Here is a 19,425-nt window from a genome sequence, read left to right as displayed (position 1 = left end):
TGCTGCCGGGCATGCTGGGAATTGTAGTCCCCCGCACAAGCCCTACCCTTTGGCCGGCGATGACGTCACTTCCCGGCCGGCCCCAGAGCCTCTAGGCAGAAGTAGACGTCCGTGTCACCCCCACGTCGTGGAAATGGTAAGCGCTTCTGCTCATCACCGACCCCTGCGTTTCCCCTTGGACTTAGACAGCCCGCGCAACTACGGGTCCGAGCCCCTAAAGGGAGACGGGCTCCCCGGCCCTCGATGATCGCTGCAAACTACGTTGTCTGGAGTCTGCAGCCTGGGCCTCTCTCCCAGCTGCAGCCAGAGGGAATCTGTCCACTAACTCTTGCACCCTCGGCTTAGCCGCGTTGGGATACTCGCTCCCTGCCTCTCCTCCTTGTGATTTTTTTTTTTTTTTTTTAGAATGAGGCATTATTCGTCGTATTTGAAGGCTATTAAGAAAGAACATTTTGAGCTATGAAAGAGGAATAGCTGTTCAAATAAATACTCTGTTCCCTTAGCTTCAGCGTTGCACTCTCCTGGTTTCCCTCCTGTCTCATAGCTCAGCCAGATCCTCCAATCCCTATCCTAGATTAACAGGAACACTTTACATCCTATGCTTTCTCCCAATTTTGTATCTCCCGCTTAGTCCTTTCTTCTGAGCTCCAGATTCATAAATCTGCTAACGGTGCCTCCACTTGGATTGCTCATATGTATTTCAAACCCTGCAGGTTCAAAATTGACTCATCATTTTCACCTCCCTCACTTCACATCTGCTCTTACTCCAGGAATTCCCATCTCTGCACATGACACCACAATCCACCTGCCAGCTAAAAACTTGGAAATTGCCCTTAACACCTTCCTTTTCTCAAATGAATGTTCAATCCACAATCAAGTCCTATAGATTCTACTTCTAATTGCCTGTCCAATGTCACTCTCTCCACTCTTGCCATCCTTGTCCGTGCCACTGTTAGTTCTATCCATCTAGGATAGTCTCCTAAGTCGTCTTTTAAGAAGGCTTTCATGAGTCCATGCCCTTGTTGGAATGGGCTCTTGCCCTGGGTACGGGAGAAACTAAGGGAGGACACGAGGAGAGTTCCAGTCCGCATCGAAAAACACACGGGACGACTTGTGAGGGTCTATAGGATACAAAAGACTCAATCAGACTCAATCAGACCAACCCCACTCTGTTCCTCTAGAAGTGTTAATACTTCTGCTACTCCTACCTACTCAACTGTCACATCTTAGCTTAAATATTATTTCTTCAGAGAGGATCTTGATTCAGAAGTCCAGGGAGACTTATGTATTTTCACATATGGAATGTTCATGACAACCCTTCTTATCCCAGTTTTAAAGAAGAGAAATAGACTTGAGCAATTAAACTGGGCAAAATAATGCAGTAAGTAGCAGAATTAAAATCTGCTCTTGCCTGTCTTTTTACCTTATTTTTAAAAATATTTTTTACTTAAATGTCCATACACTGTTTGTATGGTAGTATTGATCTTTATATAACCAACTTCTTACTGAGAGCTACTTTAGTGGTTTCTTCCCCCCTCCCTTCCTCCTCCTCCTCCTCCCCCTCCTCCTCCTCCTCCTCCTCCTCCTCCTCCTCCTCCTTTTTTTTTTTTTTAACTATGCCAAACAACAGTAAGATAAATGGACAACAGTGAAGCTGAATATGCCCTGAACTTTCTTGATTATTTCCTTAGAATACATTCCCAGAAGCAGAATTGGGACAAAGGGTCGGATCTTTCAACAGGTTATAATTTTTAGAATAAATAAAAGCAGTTACTCTTAAAGAAAAACAACAAGTTATTTGTGAAGTGAGAAAATGTTGTAATGGTACCTACTTTATGTTCTGAGGATCAATGTCCGTAGTCGATGTCAGTATCTATTTAATTCCAAATACGGTTCTCACTGTGCAGTATGATTTTTTTCAGCCTGATTAACACATATTTTGAGAATATAACAAAATCTTTGAAACCTCTCCTCAAAAGCAAGCTCTCCCTCTTCCCACTCCCTACCTTTGCTGGTGTCTTTTGGTCACTCTCTCACACACAGTAATAAAGTTTGTTTGTCATATATCATCATTGACTACCTGGAACTTGGCATATGGACCCAAGTTAAGAACTGTTGATCATTTCCATTTTGCAAGTTCTCTTCCCTCTGCATGTTCCACATTGCAAGTGTTATCCTATGCCATTTAAATTCTATTTTAAGTGGTTTTTATAGTTGTATGATATTCATAATTATTTAACCAATCTTCTGTTGGTGGTAATTAGGTTAAAATACCCTAATTTTTCTGTGTTTTGCAGATTTTCTTATTAGAGTAAATTTCTATCTGCAGAACCACTAGCCCAAAGATGGGACTATAAAAGGCTTAGATTCTTTTTTTAAGTGTAGTTTTTTTTAGTTGTAGATAGACACAATATCTTTATTTTGTTTATTAATTTTTATGTGGTGCTGAGGATTGAACTCAGTGCCTCACACATGCTAGGTGAATGCTCTGCCACTGAGCCACAACCCCAGCTCAAAAAGCTTTGATTCTTATTGCCACCTTCTAAGAAGAGCTTCCAGTTTATACTTACACCATCCCAATGATTTGTTAGTTTCCTCTCATTGTCTTGTCCACCAGGTGTCATCAGATAACGTTCAGTTTTCTTATTCTATTCTTAAACTGGTTCTTTACCATTTATGTTTTCATGTTGTTGTTAAATCCCTCAAGATTATAACTTAGAAATATCATCTTAAAACTGTAGTTCTCAGCCTTTTTTTTTTGCACATTAGAATCACGGGGGCAGAGGAAGCTTTTAAATATCCTTTTGCCTATGTCAAACTTAGACCAATTGATCATAATTTCTGGGGATGCAACCCAAGTATCAAAATTTTAAGTTCCCCAGGTGATTTAAGTCTGGAAGGTTGAAAACCCTTGATTTAAAATTTAGGGATGTTAAGGTTTGGATATTAGGTATTGAATGTGTTCCTAGTCCCTTCGTGATCAATGGTCACTCGGCTACCTTGTCTGGGGGGTGGGGGGAGATAGAGACGTGGAATCAGCACACAGACTCCAGGAGCTGGTAAACGAACTGGCTGGAGACCCATCTCAGGTCGTTGTCCAGTAGCTCAGTTTATTTTTGGAATGCACATAACAGTTATAGGGTTTGAGTGGGGCATGCCTGTCAATATTACATAAGCAAGACAATATCCATAAGCCAATCATCTTCTGCCTAATGTAACTGCACTGTGAGGAAACTCTAAATATTGCTGTTGTGGCAGAAAGCGATCTGGAAGGGTCTTTAACCCTTACTGAGTCAGGGGTTCCATGCCCTGAAGCCCCTGACTCTCAGTTTCTTAGCGGGGCAGTTTGGCAATACTAACCACAAGTGCTGAGGATGTGGTTTCACCCCATCCTGCAGGCGCTCTTGTCAGTCCTGAAGGAAGCTGGTATTTCAGGCACTTCCGAGCTGCTAGTAGCTGCTAGCTGAGACTGAAACTTATTCCAACAAGGTATCCCCCAAAAAGCTCATGTTAGGCAAGATAGGAATGTTCAAAGGTGAAATGAGTAGATTAATGAGAGTTGTAACTTAATGGGTGGATTCACCCACTTGGTAGTTTAATAATTTGGATATATTCCTGGGTGGTATCTATAGGCAGGTGGGACATGGCTGGAGGAAGTAGATTATGTTTTGTCATTAATATCTTAAGTGCCTATGTGCTGTCTCTCCTTTCTGGCTGCCATGAGCTGAGTAGCTTTCCTCTGCAAAACCCTTTTTCCCATGATATTTTGCCTCATCTGGGGCCAAGAGCAATGGAGTCTACTGACCAACCAGAAACTGAACATCTGAAACCCTGACCCCAAATAAACTTTTCCTCCTCCAAGTTGTTTTTGTCAGGTATTTCGGTCACAGCTATGAAAAGCTGATTAAACACAAGGCATTGCATTTCATTTTTCTCCATAAAACAAGGAACTAATTCAAGAAATAATCCAAAGATTCAAGCTTAATTAATGCCTTACTCTAAAGTCTAATAGATTCTAATTTATTTGAGGATGGGTATGTTTTGCTTCATAAGGGAATTTTTGTTTTATTCTAGGTAATTTCAGAAACTATGGATATACTCTTCAGAATAAGAGGAGGCCTTGATCTGGCTTTCCAGCTACCAACTGCTAATGGTAGGTGTTGAGAAAACTTCTACCTTTTTATCATAAAATTAATGATAAAATATACTGAGATTCCATTTGGCAGATGAAAACAAGTGAAAGACAGGTTAAATGAACTAAGGTTATATATTTAGTAAGTGAATTAAATAGTATTTAAACTTAAACATGGTTATAGCACCTTTACCAGTCCATGGGTACCTCTGTGGCAATTAAAAAAAAAAAAAGTCCCCTCCTTCCCTTAGGGAATTTTTCTGCCTCTTGCAGAAAATTATTGCAATAAACATAAATATTGCCAATGCACATAGTGTACGTAATACACCCAGAGCCTAATGTAAATAATAAATCTAATACATTTGTACATTTTAGACTTGCAACTGTACATAACCCCACATCTCCAGACCCTACTTTTTAAAATACTATTATAATAGTATAAGAAAGTCCACAGGAGAAAAATCAATGGGGTTTGTATAAAACAAGTTCTAGGATGTCGTCCTGCTTCTGACTTGGACTACTGCCATAAACAAAGATAAAGAATACCAGAGGAGGAATGTGATGAATTGTGTTTGAGAATTTCAAGATGCCTATGGGACATTAAGTGCAGATTCCCAACAGACATTTGTCTGAAACTTAGGGGAAAGTGGTCAGAATTGGAGCTAAGGAATGTGATGTCCATAAAAGATGATAGCTAATACCTTGATAATAAATGAAATCACTCATTAAAAGTCTGATCAATTATATTACAGCCACACAGAGGTTCAGAAAGATAAGAAATAAAAAGTGTAGGAGGAATGAAGACTTAACTGCTAATAGGGATGGGATTTCTTTGTAGGGTCATGAAAATTTTCTAGAATTGGTGATGATTGTAAAACCTTGGAAATATATTAAAAGCCACCTATTTTAAAAGAATGAATTTTATGGTTTGTAAATTTTATCTCAATTTTAAACAAATAGAAAGGCAAAAATATTTGTTATAATTAATGGAAATGGGTATCTGAGAGTCAGTTTTACTATGTTTTACTTTCCTGTGTATTTGAAAGAATTCAGATTGAAAAATCTAATATTTTTCTTACCTTTTACATATTCTTTTAATTTAGAAATTTTTATCAAGAAGGCGTTAAAACGTGTATTGAGTGACCTGTCAAAAAAGCTTTCTTCAAATGCACTTGTATTCAGAATTTGCCATAGTTCAGTGTATGTATGGCCTAATAGTGACATAAACACCATTCCAGGAGAACTGACTGATAGCTCTGCTTGTAAGAACATAATGCGCTTTATTAAGTAAGTACATTTAAAGATTTCTAGAAATGTTTTCAAAACATCACTTCATATTTTTAAATGTATCTGTATATCAAAAATTTTAGATCTGAGCAGGAAGAAGATACAAAACGAAAATTCATGAGAAAGAAAGACAAAAAGTTATCAGACATGGTAAGCAAATCACTTGTCTTCTTTATTAATAAAAATATTAAATCTTCAAATTCGGAGCTAAGATCTTATAGATAGTTTAATCTAACCTTATTTTTATAGGTCAGAACATTGAGTTTCAAAACGATTTTGTGTCTGTTTCACATATCTAAACTTTATCTCACTATAATACATATCTTAGAAATTTTTTTTAATGCTTTCTTTGTTTTCACAAAAATAAGATAGACTTGAATACTTTTACAAGTCATTTAAAAGTAAATAGAAGTACATAAAAATACTCATTCTTACAAATGACAAAGGGACACATTATGACATGTAAAATAATGAATGCTAAAGGATTTCTTGTTCTTCACACTGTTTTTTGTTCTACTGATTTTCGCACCAGTATTACTGATTACCTGCCATATTCCACAAATTTTTCCAGAGATGAAAAATGGAAACACTTCTTCCAGGGTACAAAGTTAGAGTGACTATAGTGTTTTTTTAATCTGATTGGTGGACAATGGGTGCCTATGAGATTAGCGAGACCTTATTAAGCCACCAGTTATGAGAATAGAGAAGAAAAAGTAGATACAAAAGATATTTAGAGTATACAATGAATTGTATTTGGAAATTGATTGGATATAGCACAGCCAGTTTCTTACTTGAGAAAAAATGGAAAGTGATGAAGACATGAGGTCATTGTGGGTATGTTTGACAGAAGTAAGACACATACGAGCTATTAATTTTACAAAAGTGATGTGCACAAAAAATTGTGAGGTAGAAATTGATTTGAAAATTATCAATAGTTAGAACGTGACATTTTGAGTAGTACATGTCAGTTATTTCAAAGTATATTCCCTGATTTGAGTTTGTTTTTATGCTTTCTGGTCATTAGATTCCTGTATTATGGTCAGGAATATCACTGAAGAGATATTATGTCCTTTCCAGTATAGTGTACTAAAGAGGCAGATGCTATCAATTTGTTCTAATTCTTAGTGATGTTAACTTTCATCACTTACTTAAGATGGTATCTACTAGTTTTCTCTGTGGTAAAGGTATTATGTATTCCATTATGATTAATATCCCATGAGAGAGTACTTCTAATCCAGCTCTTAATCGCCATTGTTAAATTTCACCAGAATCCAATATGATACTTACAACCTGGTGATTTTTCTATGGTTTCCTTCTACACATATTAGATAGCATTGTACTATAAGGAAGAGTCCGCCTGCCCCCAATCCCTCTTTATTTTTTTCTCATTTGCATGGAAACTTAAATTCTTATTTTATGAAATGGACTATAATCTGGTACTATCACTAGTTATTTTGACACTTATATTTTCTAAGATTTGACCAATAGAAGAAGCACCTTCAAACCTCCTCTGTTGTCTTTTTGCAATTATATTTTTGAGCACTCCTTTCTGTCTTCCATAAGATAGTCCAGGTGCAACATATTCTTTCCCTGTTCCAGCTCAGGAATCAGTCATTCTTCATGGAGTATGCATATATATAGAGATACACACGGGCATATCTATCAGTGTAAGTAATATTGATTCCTTCAATACCACTTTAATTCCACCAAGTTATCAACAACTCCCAATGAGAAGCTTGACTGCCAGTATCCTCAGTATTTTGCAAAATTTGTTCAGACACAAAAAATAGTTTTAGACTGCAAAAATCAAACCTAGTATATACAGCTGAACATTTGATTATAGGTCTGTATGTATTTAAACCAGGGGTATATAGTCAAAGTTCCTTTTGTGTGAAGTTATCTTATGGTGTTTGTTTGAATTTTTTAACAATTAAAATCCATACAAAAGTTGAGAGACTAGTATAATGAACCACGGTGAACCTATACCTAGCATTAACATTGTGTCAGCACATGACCAGTCTGATTTCATCTTTACTTCCTATCCACTCTCCCTCTTTGCCCAGATTATTTTGAAGCAAAAAGAAATTTCTTAAGATTTGTACTTTTAAACAATTCACTGCAACTTTATGTATTGTCCTTAAAAAAAATGGTCCTTTTACTTATCCTTCATATTTTGGGCGTAATGTTCAACAAGTTGACATTGCTGTTTATCTACATAGCATCAAATAGTAAACATAGATCTTATGCTGGAAATGTCAACCTCTCTGGCTGCTGTAACCCCCATCATTGAAAGGGAAAGCGGAGGACATCACTATGTGAATATGACCTTGCCAGTCGATGCAGTTCTGTCTGTTTCTCCAGAAGAAACATGGGGAAAGTAAGTATTTTTATATTATTACTGCCACATTTAAATGAAGACCCTTCCTGCAAAGTAATCAGAGCCCATTTTTAGATATTAGAATGGCATGTTTGAGAGGTTTTTGTTTTTACTATGATATACTCCTTGTTTATTATCAACCAAAGAGTCACCTAGTAATTATTTATTTGGAGAAAGTAGGGTAGCATGCCAAAAACTAGAGGGTTTCCCTTTATCCACACAGAGTGAAAATATAATTTCTTTTACTTGACATGATTTAGACTTCTTTTAACAAACCTGATCCAGACTTGTTTTAACTAACCTGATCCAATCAAGTTTTTACTATGTTAGAGATATATTAGCTCTACACTTTGATTCAGTAGCCATTAAGACTTTTGTTAATACACTTGTGTATTTCCTCCCCCCGCAGAGTTCGTAAACTTCTAGTGGATACAATTCATAATCAACTAACTGATATGGAAAAATGCATTTTGAGATATATGAAAGAAACATCTATCGTGGTACCTGAACCATTGCACTTTTTATTACCAGGAGAAAAAGGTCTCGTAACAGTTTCATATCCATCAGGAATTCCAGATGGCCAGCTGCAGGCCTATAGAAAGGTAAAATCAATTCATTTATTCTTGAAAAAGACAATGACCATTGTTCATGTTATATTTATTTATGTATTTCCAGTAAAAGGAAATTATTTTGTAATTTACCTTAAAAGTGTGGAAATAAATTATTATTTTTATATTATTTAATTTCTGTTTTCATGGAACTTTTTTTGTATTACTAATGAAAAAATATTGTGCTGGTTATATTTTAATTTCAAATGCTCCATTTGGTTCATACATTCTATGGAATTTTTATGATTTTTCTATAATGAAATGCGGAAATGAAAAGATGTAACATATTTAGATTAGCTGATGATTGTTAACAAATCGCTTTTCCCTTCTGTTACTTCCAGATTTGTGGGGAAAAAAAAATAAAACAAGATTACAGTTAAGGAAGGAACGTAGAATTTATGCAAATGCTGATTATCATCTATGATAATACTTTGCCTTAGGTAGGGTTATTAGGTTTTATTAGGTGAATTTGGATAAAAACATAACTAGCATTTAAAGAAATTAGATTTATTGGTAAAAATGACTATTTTTTTAAGTGTATCTTTTTGATATGTGGCCTTGCCTATAACCCATCAAATTGTATTATGGAGCCATTTTCCTAAAATCTATCCCTAAGAAGTAGTGTAATATTCTAACCCTGTATACCTCTCTGTAAATGCAAGGTGAATTGATTTGCACAGGTAACATCTATCCAAGGTGGTCTTTTCAAATACTAGAGTACATAGGAGTGATGTCAGAGTTTTAAAAGTAACCATTACATGTTTTTTAATACAGTTGAGAAAATATCACATTTTAAACATGTACATATATTTTTATTTTCATGCCGTTTTGGTTGGTTTAATACCACCAACTTCTACTCTATAATTTAATCAGTACCCTTTATGTTTGTAAAGTGCTCTTAACATGATTTTTCAAAATACTTTGGTTTAGTTTTATCTTTGTCAAATATAATTTGTTTTATATCTTTATTTATTGACAAAGAATTTTAATCATTAACTTTTTTTTTTGATTCTGATTTCATTTAGGAGTTACATGATCTCTTCAATTTGCCATGTGACAGACCTTATTTCAAAAGGTCTAATGCTTATCACTTTCCAGATGAGCCATACAAAGATGGTTACATTAGAAATCCACATACTTATCTTAATCCACCTAACATAGAAGCCCATATGGTGAGTTTAACTAATTGCATATAAGAGTCATTTGATCATGTGTCTCATTTATTTTTTGTTGGTACCCAAGAGAAGTTTTAAGGATTGATTCATAATAAATGTCATCCCTAAAAAATTAATTTATCACCTATTTCTTTGAACAGTCTTTAAGATAGCAGTAATTAACATAATAGTGACCTGAGAGTGGAGAGTATATACCACATTTCTCTTACTCAAATTTCATTCCTTGATTTCTTTGAAGGTTTGTTCCATTTTTTTTCATTCTGAAACTGCAAAATCATTCTAATTAAGGGCATATCTGCACAATCCACACTGAAGGATACATTTGGCAACTTTTTAGTCTTATTTTCTGTATGTAATCTACCTGGTTATAAGGGATAGATTCTCACATAAAGGATAGATTCTCCCTTAAATAAAAGGGATGGAGAACGGAGTTAAAGATACTTGTAGACCAATGAGAAATAGGAATAGGAGCACAGCTGGCCCTCTTAAAACAAAGGAACCCTGAGACTGGTAGCTGTCCGGGTGTCTCTCAAGTCCTACATGGACTCCTTGATGGCTATTCTGTTGCTTTCTATGTGTCTGTTTTTGATCCTGAGTAGCCTGTTCTATCTTTTCTCAGTTTCATACCTTCTGTATCCTCATTGTTTCAGTTTGTGTAGGACTTTTTCCTATCCTTCCTCTTAACTGCTCAGTGTGTGCTTCACTTCAACTTCATTACCTGCTCCTTACTGGTTCACTCTGTACTTCTCAATTCAGATTCCCCAAAGAAGGAAAATTTAATTGGCTGTCTTTTCATGATAATTACTCAGCACCTTCTGAGTGTCCATGGGCTTTTGTAAGAAAATCTGAAGAACTAAAATTGAATATATGATACAATAGGGGCCTACTTTTAGTCTTATCCATCTGAATGCACTTAGCTCCATCAGAACTGTGGACACACCAGCTTCTCCTAGAAAGAACTCTGAGCACTCACTGTTACATGTACATACAAGAGTCTTTAGAGAGCATTTCAGGGTTATTAAATGACTCACTTATTTTGAAAAGATGGGAAGAAATCTTGAGACCTATTCCTTGTTAAAAATCTTGCTCTGTCACAGACATAGAATCATAAAATAGGAAGTATAAAACAGAATTTTATACTTTTTGTTGAGACAAAAAGTAAAACTCTTGATGGTTTTTCTAGTAGATGGTTACATAAATGTTTTCTCTCTCAGACTATATTCAGAACTCCTCCAGGGTAGATATTATATCATATATTCTCTTTTAATTCTTTAAATTAGAGAACTTTGACACTCAAAATACTAAGTGAATACTGATATATTTGTGACAATGAAATTCCTTATCTGTATTACAAAGGAGCCAGAAGCATTGATAATAATTTTTAAATATTTATTATGTAATATTTTATATGTACATATAATACATATGTAAAATGTATAGCATAGCAAGGAAATGAGTACCGAGGAGCCCCTACTTATTTAAGCACTAGAACATTATCAGTCTGACAGAGCACTCCTTCCTTTTTCACTCCCTGCCTCCACAACAGTTCCAAGAAGGATTCTTACACAGTTGACCCTCCATATCCATGGTTGTGCATCTGTGGACTCAGTCAACACCCTGATCAAAATTATTTTGGGGAAAAAATTATGTCAGTACTGAACAGACTTTTATTTCACAAGCAATTCAATTGTTTTAGAAATAATATTGGTTTATAAAAAAAGATGTGCATTCTTAGCATTATACTACAACTAAGAATTTTATAATATCAACCTTTATTTTAGAGTTATTAAATAACACCCTGGGCTGTTTATAAAATGCAGAAGCATTTTATGAATCCTTCACTTATTTGTTTATACATTCCTTTAGTCCTTCATTTATTCATTTAGGCACATCATCATTTATTCAACAACATTTGTATCAATTGAGTGCCGAGTCTGTTATAGAAGCAATGTTAAGTTAAACATCAAATAGTGATATGCTTCGGAATAAAGTAGGCTAAAGATGATGTCCAGGGCAGAAGACAGGTGGTGAGAGTGAGCAGGCCATCTTTAGGTTGGATGGTCAGGGAAGGTCTTTGACAACTTAATGGAAACCTGAGTGGAAGAAGGGTGAAGCTATAAAATTATCTGGGTAAATAGTTTTTCTATCCAAAAGAACCTTAAGGCTCTGAGGTCAGATTATCCCTGGTGTATTTGAACCCAAACCAGATGAAGAAATAGGGAAAAGCAAAGGAGATGAAGTTGGAAAGGAGACCACTGTTGAGGAACTTTGGTTTTTAATAAAATCAAGAAAGAGGGTATAATGTTAAGCCATAGTTCTGTGAAGGCATATTTATTTATTTATTTTTCTAATTTGTTATATATACCAGCAGAGTGCATTACAATTCACATATTACACGTATACAGCCCAATTTTTCATGTCTCTGGTTATATACAAAGTATATTCACACCATTCATGTCTTTATACATGTACTTAGGGTAATGATGTCCATCTCATTCCACTGTCTTTTCTACCCCCATGCCCCTTCCTTTCCCCTCCCACCTCTTTGCCCTATCTAGAGTTCATCTAATCCTCCCATGCTCCCCCTCTCAACCCCACTATGAATCAGCCTCCTTATATCAGAGAAAACATTTGGTTTTTGGGGATTGACTATTTTTACAAGGTTCTAAAGCAATAGTCAGAACAGTAAACATGCCTCAGGCATATGTATAAAATATGTACTTCTATCTTAAGTTAATATTGTGTTATATTTCTTCTTTTTATATAGATTTATGTGGTCCAGGGCATATATGGTTATCACCATTATATGCAGGATCGGATAGATGACAATGGCTGGGGCTGTGCCTACCGATCGCTGCAGACTATCTGCTCTTGGTTCAGACATCAGGGATACACAGAGAGAGCCATTCCAACACACAGGGAAATTCAGCAGGTACTAAACACCCCATTTTAAATTATAAGCAAGTATATGTTTTATTAGCCATTAATAATTTAATATAATACCATTAATAATTTTTATTGCCCTGTGGTGTAGACATATTGTTATTTTGAAGGAAAAAAATATTCTCATACTGGTAATCAGAGAAAATACCCTAAATGTAATTTTTAATAGTTGTCATGTATATGGATTTTTTTTATATTTTTAAACACATAAAGGCTCTAGTTGATGCCGGTGACAAACCAGCAACATTTGTCGGATCACGGCAATGGATTGGATCTATTGAGGTACAGCTGGTACTAAACCAATTGATTGGTATAACTTCAAAAATATTGTTTGTCAGGTAAGAACACTTTAAGAAATTAGGTAAATCATTTCAAAGTGACAGTTTGTCATTTTTATTAAAATAATTTTAAAAATTATATATTTTCCCCTATTTATTTTCACTCCTTTCTCTTTCTCCTTACTTTATAAGTTTCATTTTTTAACCCTAAATTTTTTTATTTGCTCTTAGAAGACTTTTGAGTTTACAAATAAACTGTGGTGTATTTGTCTAGGCTTAATTTTAGCCTATACAAAGAAAACTTACAAGTATTTTAACCTTTGTATTTACAAAGTCTAGTTTGGGGTATTTTTGTTTGTTTTTTGGTAACAGGGATTAAAGTCAGGGGTGCTTAAACACTGAGCCATTCCCCAGCCCTTTTCTATTTTTTATTTTGAAACAACATTCTGAAAAGTTATCTAGGGCCTAAGTTGCTTAGGCTGGCTTTGAACTTGTAATCTTCCTGCCTTAGCCTCCCAAGCTGTTGGGATTATAGGCATGAACCACCACATCCAGCAAAAGTCTGGTTTTTGAGTGCTTAATTCTTCAAAAAGTCTTGAAAGGACAAAATCAAATCTTGATCTGTGACTGACATTTTTGTTTGCCTCTTGCTCTTTTTCTAAGATATTAATAAACCAATAATGTGTCCAAATAATATACTTATCTTACAATTCTAGAGAATTCTATTATTAAAATGAGAAAATATAAATTAAGTTATATCACTTACTCTAACCATAACTAGCTAACTCTATATTGTATGACCTCAAGTGTTTAAATGTATTTTTTTAATTGATAACTATAGTTATAGTATCCTCATTATCAAGTGCTTTAAAATGTCTGATTTCACAATTGGAATTTGGAATAGTTACGGAAATCACTGCTAAATAATGACAGATTAAGAAGCAAATAATTTTTTTCAAGTGAGTTTTGATACATTAAAACATTATTTATACATTCCCTATTAAGCCAAAAATTAAGGTTTAGCATCATCTGGCACCTCCAAAAAAAGTAAACACAAAAACAAAAACATACTAATAGTGCCTGATTTATAATGGGCCAACTTATGATTTATTACTTTACAATGGCACAAATGCAATAACTCATTCAGTAGAAACCTTACTTTGAAATTTTTAAAAAAATATTTTTTAGTTGTAGATGGACACAAATACCTTTATTTATTTATCTGTATGTGGTGCTGAGGATTGAACCCAGTGACTCACCCATGCTAGGTGAGTGCTCTACCACTAAGCCACAAACCCAACTCCCTTACTTTGAAAATTTGATCTTTTCCTGCATAGTGATATGCAGTTTAATACTCTAGTGGTGGTGGGCTAATTCCCAGTTAGCCATTTGTTTACAAGGAGAAACGCAATGTACTATGTTGCGAAACTGTGATGTTTGGTATATGAGGTATCTTAAATGCATTTCCAACTTACAGTGTTTTCAATTTAAATAATGGGTTTTGGGGATGGAATCCTATTGTGAGTCAAGGAACATATATGTACCTCCCTTTACCTCTCCATCTTTCTTTCCTTTTCTCAAAAGTAGATATTGCATAATAATTATGTTGTACTTAACAACATTTTGCAATTTTCATACCAACTTCACAGACATACATTTCAGTCCTAGAATCTCCTCTGTCACGTCTATAGGTAGGTATTAAGGAAGAGAAAATACAGACTCACAAATGCCATAGCTGGGGATGTAGCTCAGAGGTAGAATACTTGGCTAGCATGCTTGGCCCTGGGTTTGATTCCCTGCACCACCAAAAATATATAAATAAAAACTCTCCTTTTTTCTAATAATTAAATTTCTGCATAAGAGTGCCCTGGACATCAAGATGAACAGTTTGAATCTCATATTAAAAATCTAGAACCTTCTTTATGCAGTTCCAGAAGAAGAAAATCAGGCCTTTCTTCTTTCCTAGCATAGTTAGTAGCCTTAAATATTTAGAGTTTCTGTTGCTTTAAATTGCTTTCTAGTCACCTTTGGCGGTGGGGAGGGATGCTTTCTGTTTGTTCTCTACCACTTGATTTTTACTTTTTTGTTTCAATAACAAACCAAAAGGAAAACAAAAGGTAGAAAACATTGGCTCGCCAAACTCATTATTTGACCTTAGTGTTCAAAGTAGTTCATCTAATGGAAAATGGTTTCTTTCTAGCCAAGGCTCAGAAATGGCTTCACGAGGACGGGAACTGGCTAATCATTTCCAGAGTGAAGGCACTCCAGTAATGATTGGTAAGGTATCTTGAACATCTTGGGCTATTTTGATAGAGTGGAAAATGTGTGAAATGACTTAGTAATACTTAAATGTTGCATAAAATAAGTCATTTTAAACATTTTAAAATTAAATTCTATACCATAATATTGGCTCTCTGGATATTTTAAAAATTTACAAGGTTCTTGACAGGTTGTAAAAAAGATTATAATAACAAAAAGAAAAGCTAAGAAAAGAAACCGATAACTATATTTAAACATTTGGAAAACTAAGAAAAGTATTAAAAAGGATAAAGCTGCAGTGGCACACACCTATAATCCGAGCAGCTTGGGAGACTGAAGCAGGAGGATCATAAGTTCAAGGCCAGCCTTAGCAACTCAGTGAGGCCTTGAGCAACTTGCAAGATCCTATCTCTAAATAAATAAATAAAAAGGACTGGGAATGTAGCTTAGTGGTAAGGTACCCCTGCATTCAAGCCCCAATAGCCAAAAAAAAGAGGAGATGGTCACTTGACTAGACATCAAAAGTCATGGCTCAGTCACTTGGCTATCTGTGTGACACTATGCAAATGACTTAACCTCTCTGGGCTTTATTTGTAGAATAAGAATATTGGGTTGGTTGATCAAAAGATTCATGAGTCTCTGAAGAGGCAGAAAGAGTAGGTAGGCAATATCATTGGAGATATCATAGCAAATACAGCAGAGGCTCCACGGCAGTGATTATTCTGTTGGGAGGAGTTTGGAGCCTCTGGCGCTTATCCAATTTAGATAATTTAAAGGATATGGCAGCAGAATACAAGCTTTATGTGATTATGAATACAGGTTGCATCTTTCATGTGTCAAGGGTAAAATTTTACCTTTTCAGAGTATATTTGACATCATGGTCTTTTACAATTAGGGTAATGAATTTTAATGCTATTTAGGTCAATAAGTAGGCAAAAATAATCTGTCTCTTTATTTTAAAATATAATGGCAGTTGAGATGGTTTATGCCTTTGGTATGTCATGTCTTCTCTAGGAGGAGGAGTCTTAGCCCACACAATACTAGGAGTTGCATGGAATGAGACGACAGGGCAGATAAAATTTCTGATTCTAGATCCACATTATACAGGCGCTGAAGATCTGCAAGTTATTCTGGAAAAGGTAAGTATCCATTTAACACAAATTTAGCAACAAAGCCAAGAACTCAGAAATGAAGGATAGCAAACTAGATATCAACAGAAAGATGACAAGCTGAGGGCAGTGAGGAGGCATTCTAAGGCTATCATGAGTAACTGTCTCTCTATACAGGGAGACTAGAAGGACAAAGTCAGTTCGAAAAGATAAAATTTAGGTTAAATTTGTAAAACCTTTCTCAGTTTTTATATTTAATAATGGAACACAAAGTTCATAAATATATTTAGAGATTTTATAGCTTTATACACATAAATACATCCAGGTTTACTGATGACTTAAAATATAAGGGTAGAACATATAAACTTTTATAATTTTAAAATTAACTAGAAATAGCCAAGCGAAATGCTGGAGATTATGGAGGACTGACTGCTTTTGATTTATTTACATATAACCTGATCTTATTCTAAAGAGATTTTGAAGTTGAGACCAACTCAAGAATATTTGTTGATGTTTTACAATATCAGTTAAAAGAAGAATTAATTTAAATTGATTTATAGGGAATTCTCACTTATGAAAATTGAGTACTAAATCTTCAGGAGACAAGTATTTTAAGCCATAATTAAGCCAAATTTTAAATAACAATTATTAAAATTACAAAGAACGCATACAACCTTTTAAATCATCAACTAATGAATGTATCCTACTATTTTATTACTCATTCATTACTCTTCATTTTTGTCATGTTTTCCTTAGGTCAGTATCATTAGTATCAAAGAAAGGTTTCTCTGAACTTTGTAGTTGGAGTTTAATTAGGTCACTTTTTGCAAAGAATGAGATGGTTTAAACATTGAAATTCATTGGTGAGGAATTTTCAGAAATTAAAAAAAAAATGTAATTACACCTTTCTAAAGCCCTAAGGATAAAAAGTCAGCAATCCTGAAAGAAAGGCACGGGCTGCTCCAAGAACTTACAGGAGTTAGATGTGCTCAGAGCAAGCTGCAAAGTGTGGCTGGAGAGACAGGCAAGAGCTAAAGCCAGGCAAGAACCTCAGGAAAAGCCTTATTTTCATCAGGGGAGTGACATAGATATTACTTCTTTACCACAGGCTTGAGGTGCTTTGCACTAGATGGAATTATCTATGCAAGATTTTCTGAAGTAATTAGAGGAAGTCAGGTTGTCCCCGATTGCTTTTTCTATAAATTGCAGTCTCCTCCTTTTGGGCTATTTTGATAAAGTGGAAAATGTGTGAAATTAATTAGTAATATTTAAATGTTGCATAAAATAAGACATTTTAAAATATGTTTTCAAAAAATATGTTAACATTATTTTAGGAGTTATATTTCTGTAGAACTCTGCAATAGCAGGAACCCCCTTGACGCACAGTGCTTACAAGAAACTATGAAGCCAAAGCCAAGTGCAGCCATCAGTAGAATTTTGACTGTCACTTGATGCAACAGTCTAAGAGGCAATTCTGCCTCTTCTGTTCCTCTTTACCCTCTTGTGGAGTTTTCCTGTTTACATTCCCGGGCCAGTCATCTCCAAGAAGCATCGTCCTCCATATACTTACCTTTTGGCACATTCTCCACCCATTTCTCATTAAAAAAAAAATTGGATCTGGTTGCCAGGAGAAAACCTACATGTCTGAAAGTATCAGAAAAGGTTAAAACAAAAATGGTATAAGCCTTTTTATATATGTCTGTTAAGAAAATAGATTTTAGGGCATTGAATTAAAGTTTGGTGAAAAACACACGCCAATAAAATAGATTATTAATGTTTAGAAACGTCTAATACATGGTAATCCAAACTTAATGGTGATTGCCTAGGGAGAGGATTTTTTTTCACTTTGATCATGTTTGAATTTTTACAATGTATGTTTTTGCAATCAAAACAAAAAACACAGCCTAGCATGGTGGTGTACACCTGTAATCCCAGCGGCTCAGGAGGCTGAGGCAGAAGGATCATGAGTTCAGAGCCAACCTCAGCAACTTAGCGAGGCCTAAGAACCTCAGCAAGACCCTGTGTCTAAATAAAATACAAAAAAGGGCTGGGGATATGCTCAGTGGTTATGTGCCCGTGGTTCAATCCCTGACCCCCTTCCTAAAAAATAAATAAATAAATAAAAAGATCTTTTCCAGTTAAGACCTCCCCTCTCTCTACCCACACACACACACACACAAAAAAAAAAAAAAAAAAATGGAGCTAAGACACTATCTTTTATAGCCACTCTAAATTTTAGCCAGAATATCCTGACTTAGTTAAAAGAATAAGACTATTTTTCTTTCCATGGTATCTGAAGAGTCCTCATCTAGCCTCTTCCCAATTATTTCTCAAAGCATTTCATTCTGAAACAACATAAACCGGTCATCAGCTTTTTCTTCTTTAATAAATCAGTGGTCCTAGAAGAAATTTTATAAACTTTCATATAATCCTATGATTTTGTTTGAAAGTAATTTTGTCTGCATGAGAAAAGGATTAATACTGACATGAAGAATGGCAAGTAGAAATGATTATAGCCTGAGGAAAAAGAAAGAACACAGAGTGCAGCTCATGGGGCAAGATCAGTTTCTCACTACCATGTTTCATCCTATCTAGGCTACAACCAAATAAGCTATACTTGTTATTGACTGCCAGAGATATAAAACTATGCATCTTAGGACCCATGAAGTGTGTGGTATCTGGACTAACAATTACTATTAGGAAGTTTTTCTTTTTTTGATAATTTCTGTGACTAAATAATCTAGAATTAAAAGTTTAAAATCTGGGTTGGGGTTGTGGCTCAGCAATAGAGCTTGCCTAGCATGTGCGAGGCCCTGGGTTCCATCCTCAACACCACATAAAAATAAATAAACAAAATAAAGGTATTGTCTCTAACCAAAAAATAAATATTAAAAAAAAAAGTTTAAAATCTGTGTTGAAAGGACCCAAATAAGTTACTTTTCTACAGTTAGAAAACCCTTGAATTATATAGGTATTGGAGTCCTATTCCAGAGCTTTGTGCTGCAATTTCTAGTGAGTGGTCTTAAAACTTAGTAAAATGTTTTCCTTTCCCTTTTCCCAAATCCAGGGCTGGTGTGGATGGAAGGGCCCAGACTTTTGGAACAAGGAAGCTTACTATAACTTATGTCTTCCTCAGCGACCAAATACTATTTAAATTATCTTGGACTCAAAGACTATAGTAAAATGGTATTATAAACTTGTTAATAAAAAATTTTAATTTTAAAGTAAATCCTGAGTGTAGTTTGATATTGAACTAT

At 35.0% G+C, this 19,425-nt stretch overlaps 1 protein-coding gene across 1 annotated transcript; it reads left to right on the top strand.

Annotated features, from left to right (window-relative positions):
- The first annotated feature begins 28 nt into the window (after positions 1–28).
- On the top strand, positions 29–19,397 carry Ufsp2 (UFM1 specific peptidase 2). Its single transcript, XM_005329213.5, has 12 exons — positions 29–136; positions 4,075–4,153; positions 5,236–5,419; positions 5,503–5,569; positions 7,639–7,796; positions 8,206–8,398; positions 9,430–9,576; positions 12,347–12,511; positions 12,736–12,860; positions 15,001–15,077; positions 16,074–16,198; positions 19,236–19,397. Exons 1-12 carry the CDS (start codon positions 134–136, stop codon positions 19,320–19,322), a joined length of 1,410 nt encoding a protein of 469 aa, XP_005329270.1. The 5' UTR covers positions 29–133; the 3' UTR covers positions 19,323–19,397.
- The last annotated feature ends 28 nt before the right edge of the window (positions 19,398–19,425 follow it).

This window comes from Ictidomys tridecemlineatus, chromosome 14 (genome assembly GCF_052094955.1).
Source record: "Ictidomys tridecemlineatus isolate mIctTri1 chromosome 14, mIctTri1.hap1, whole genome shotgun sequence".
Classification (NCBI taxonomy): domain Eukaryota; kingdom Metazoa; phylum Chordata; class Mammalia; order Rodentia; family Sciuridae; genus Ictidomys; species Ictidomys tridecemlineatus.
This window is presented reverse-complemented; position numbering and strand designations above follow the sequence as displayed.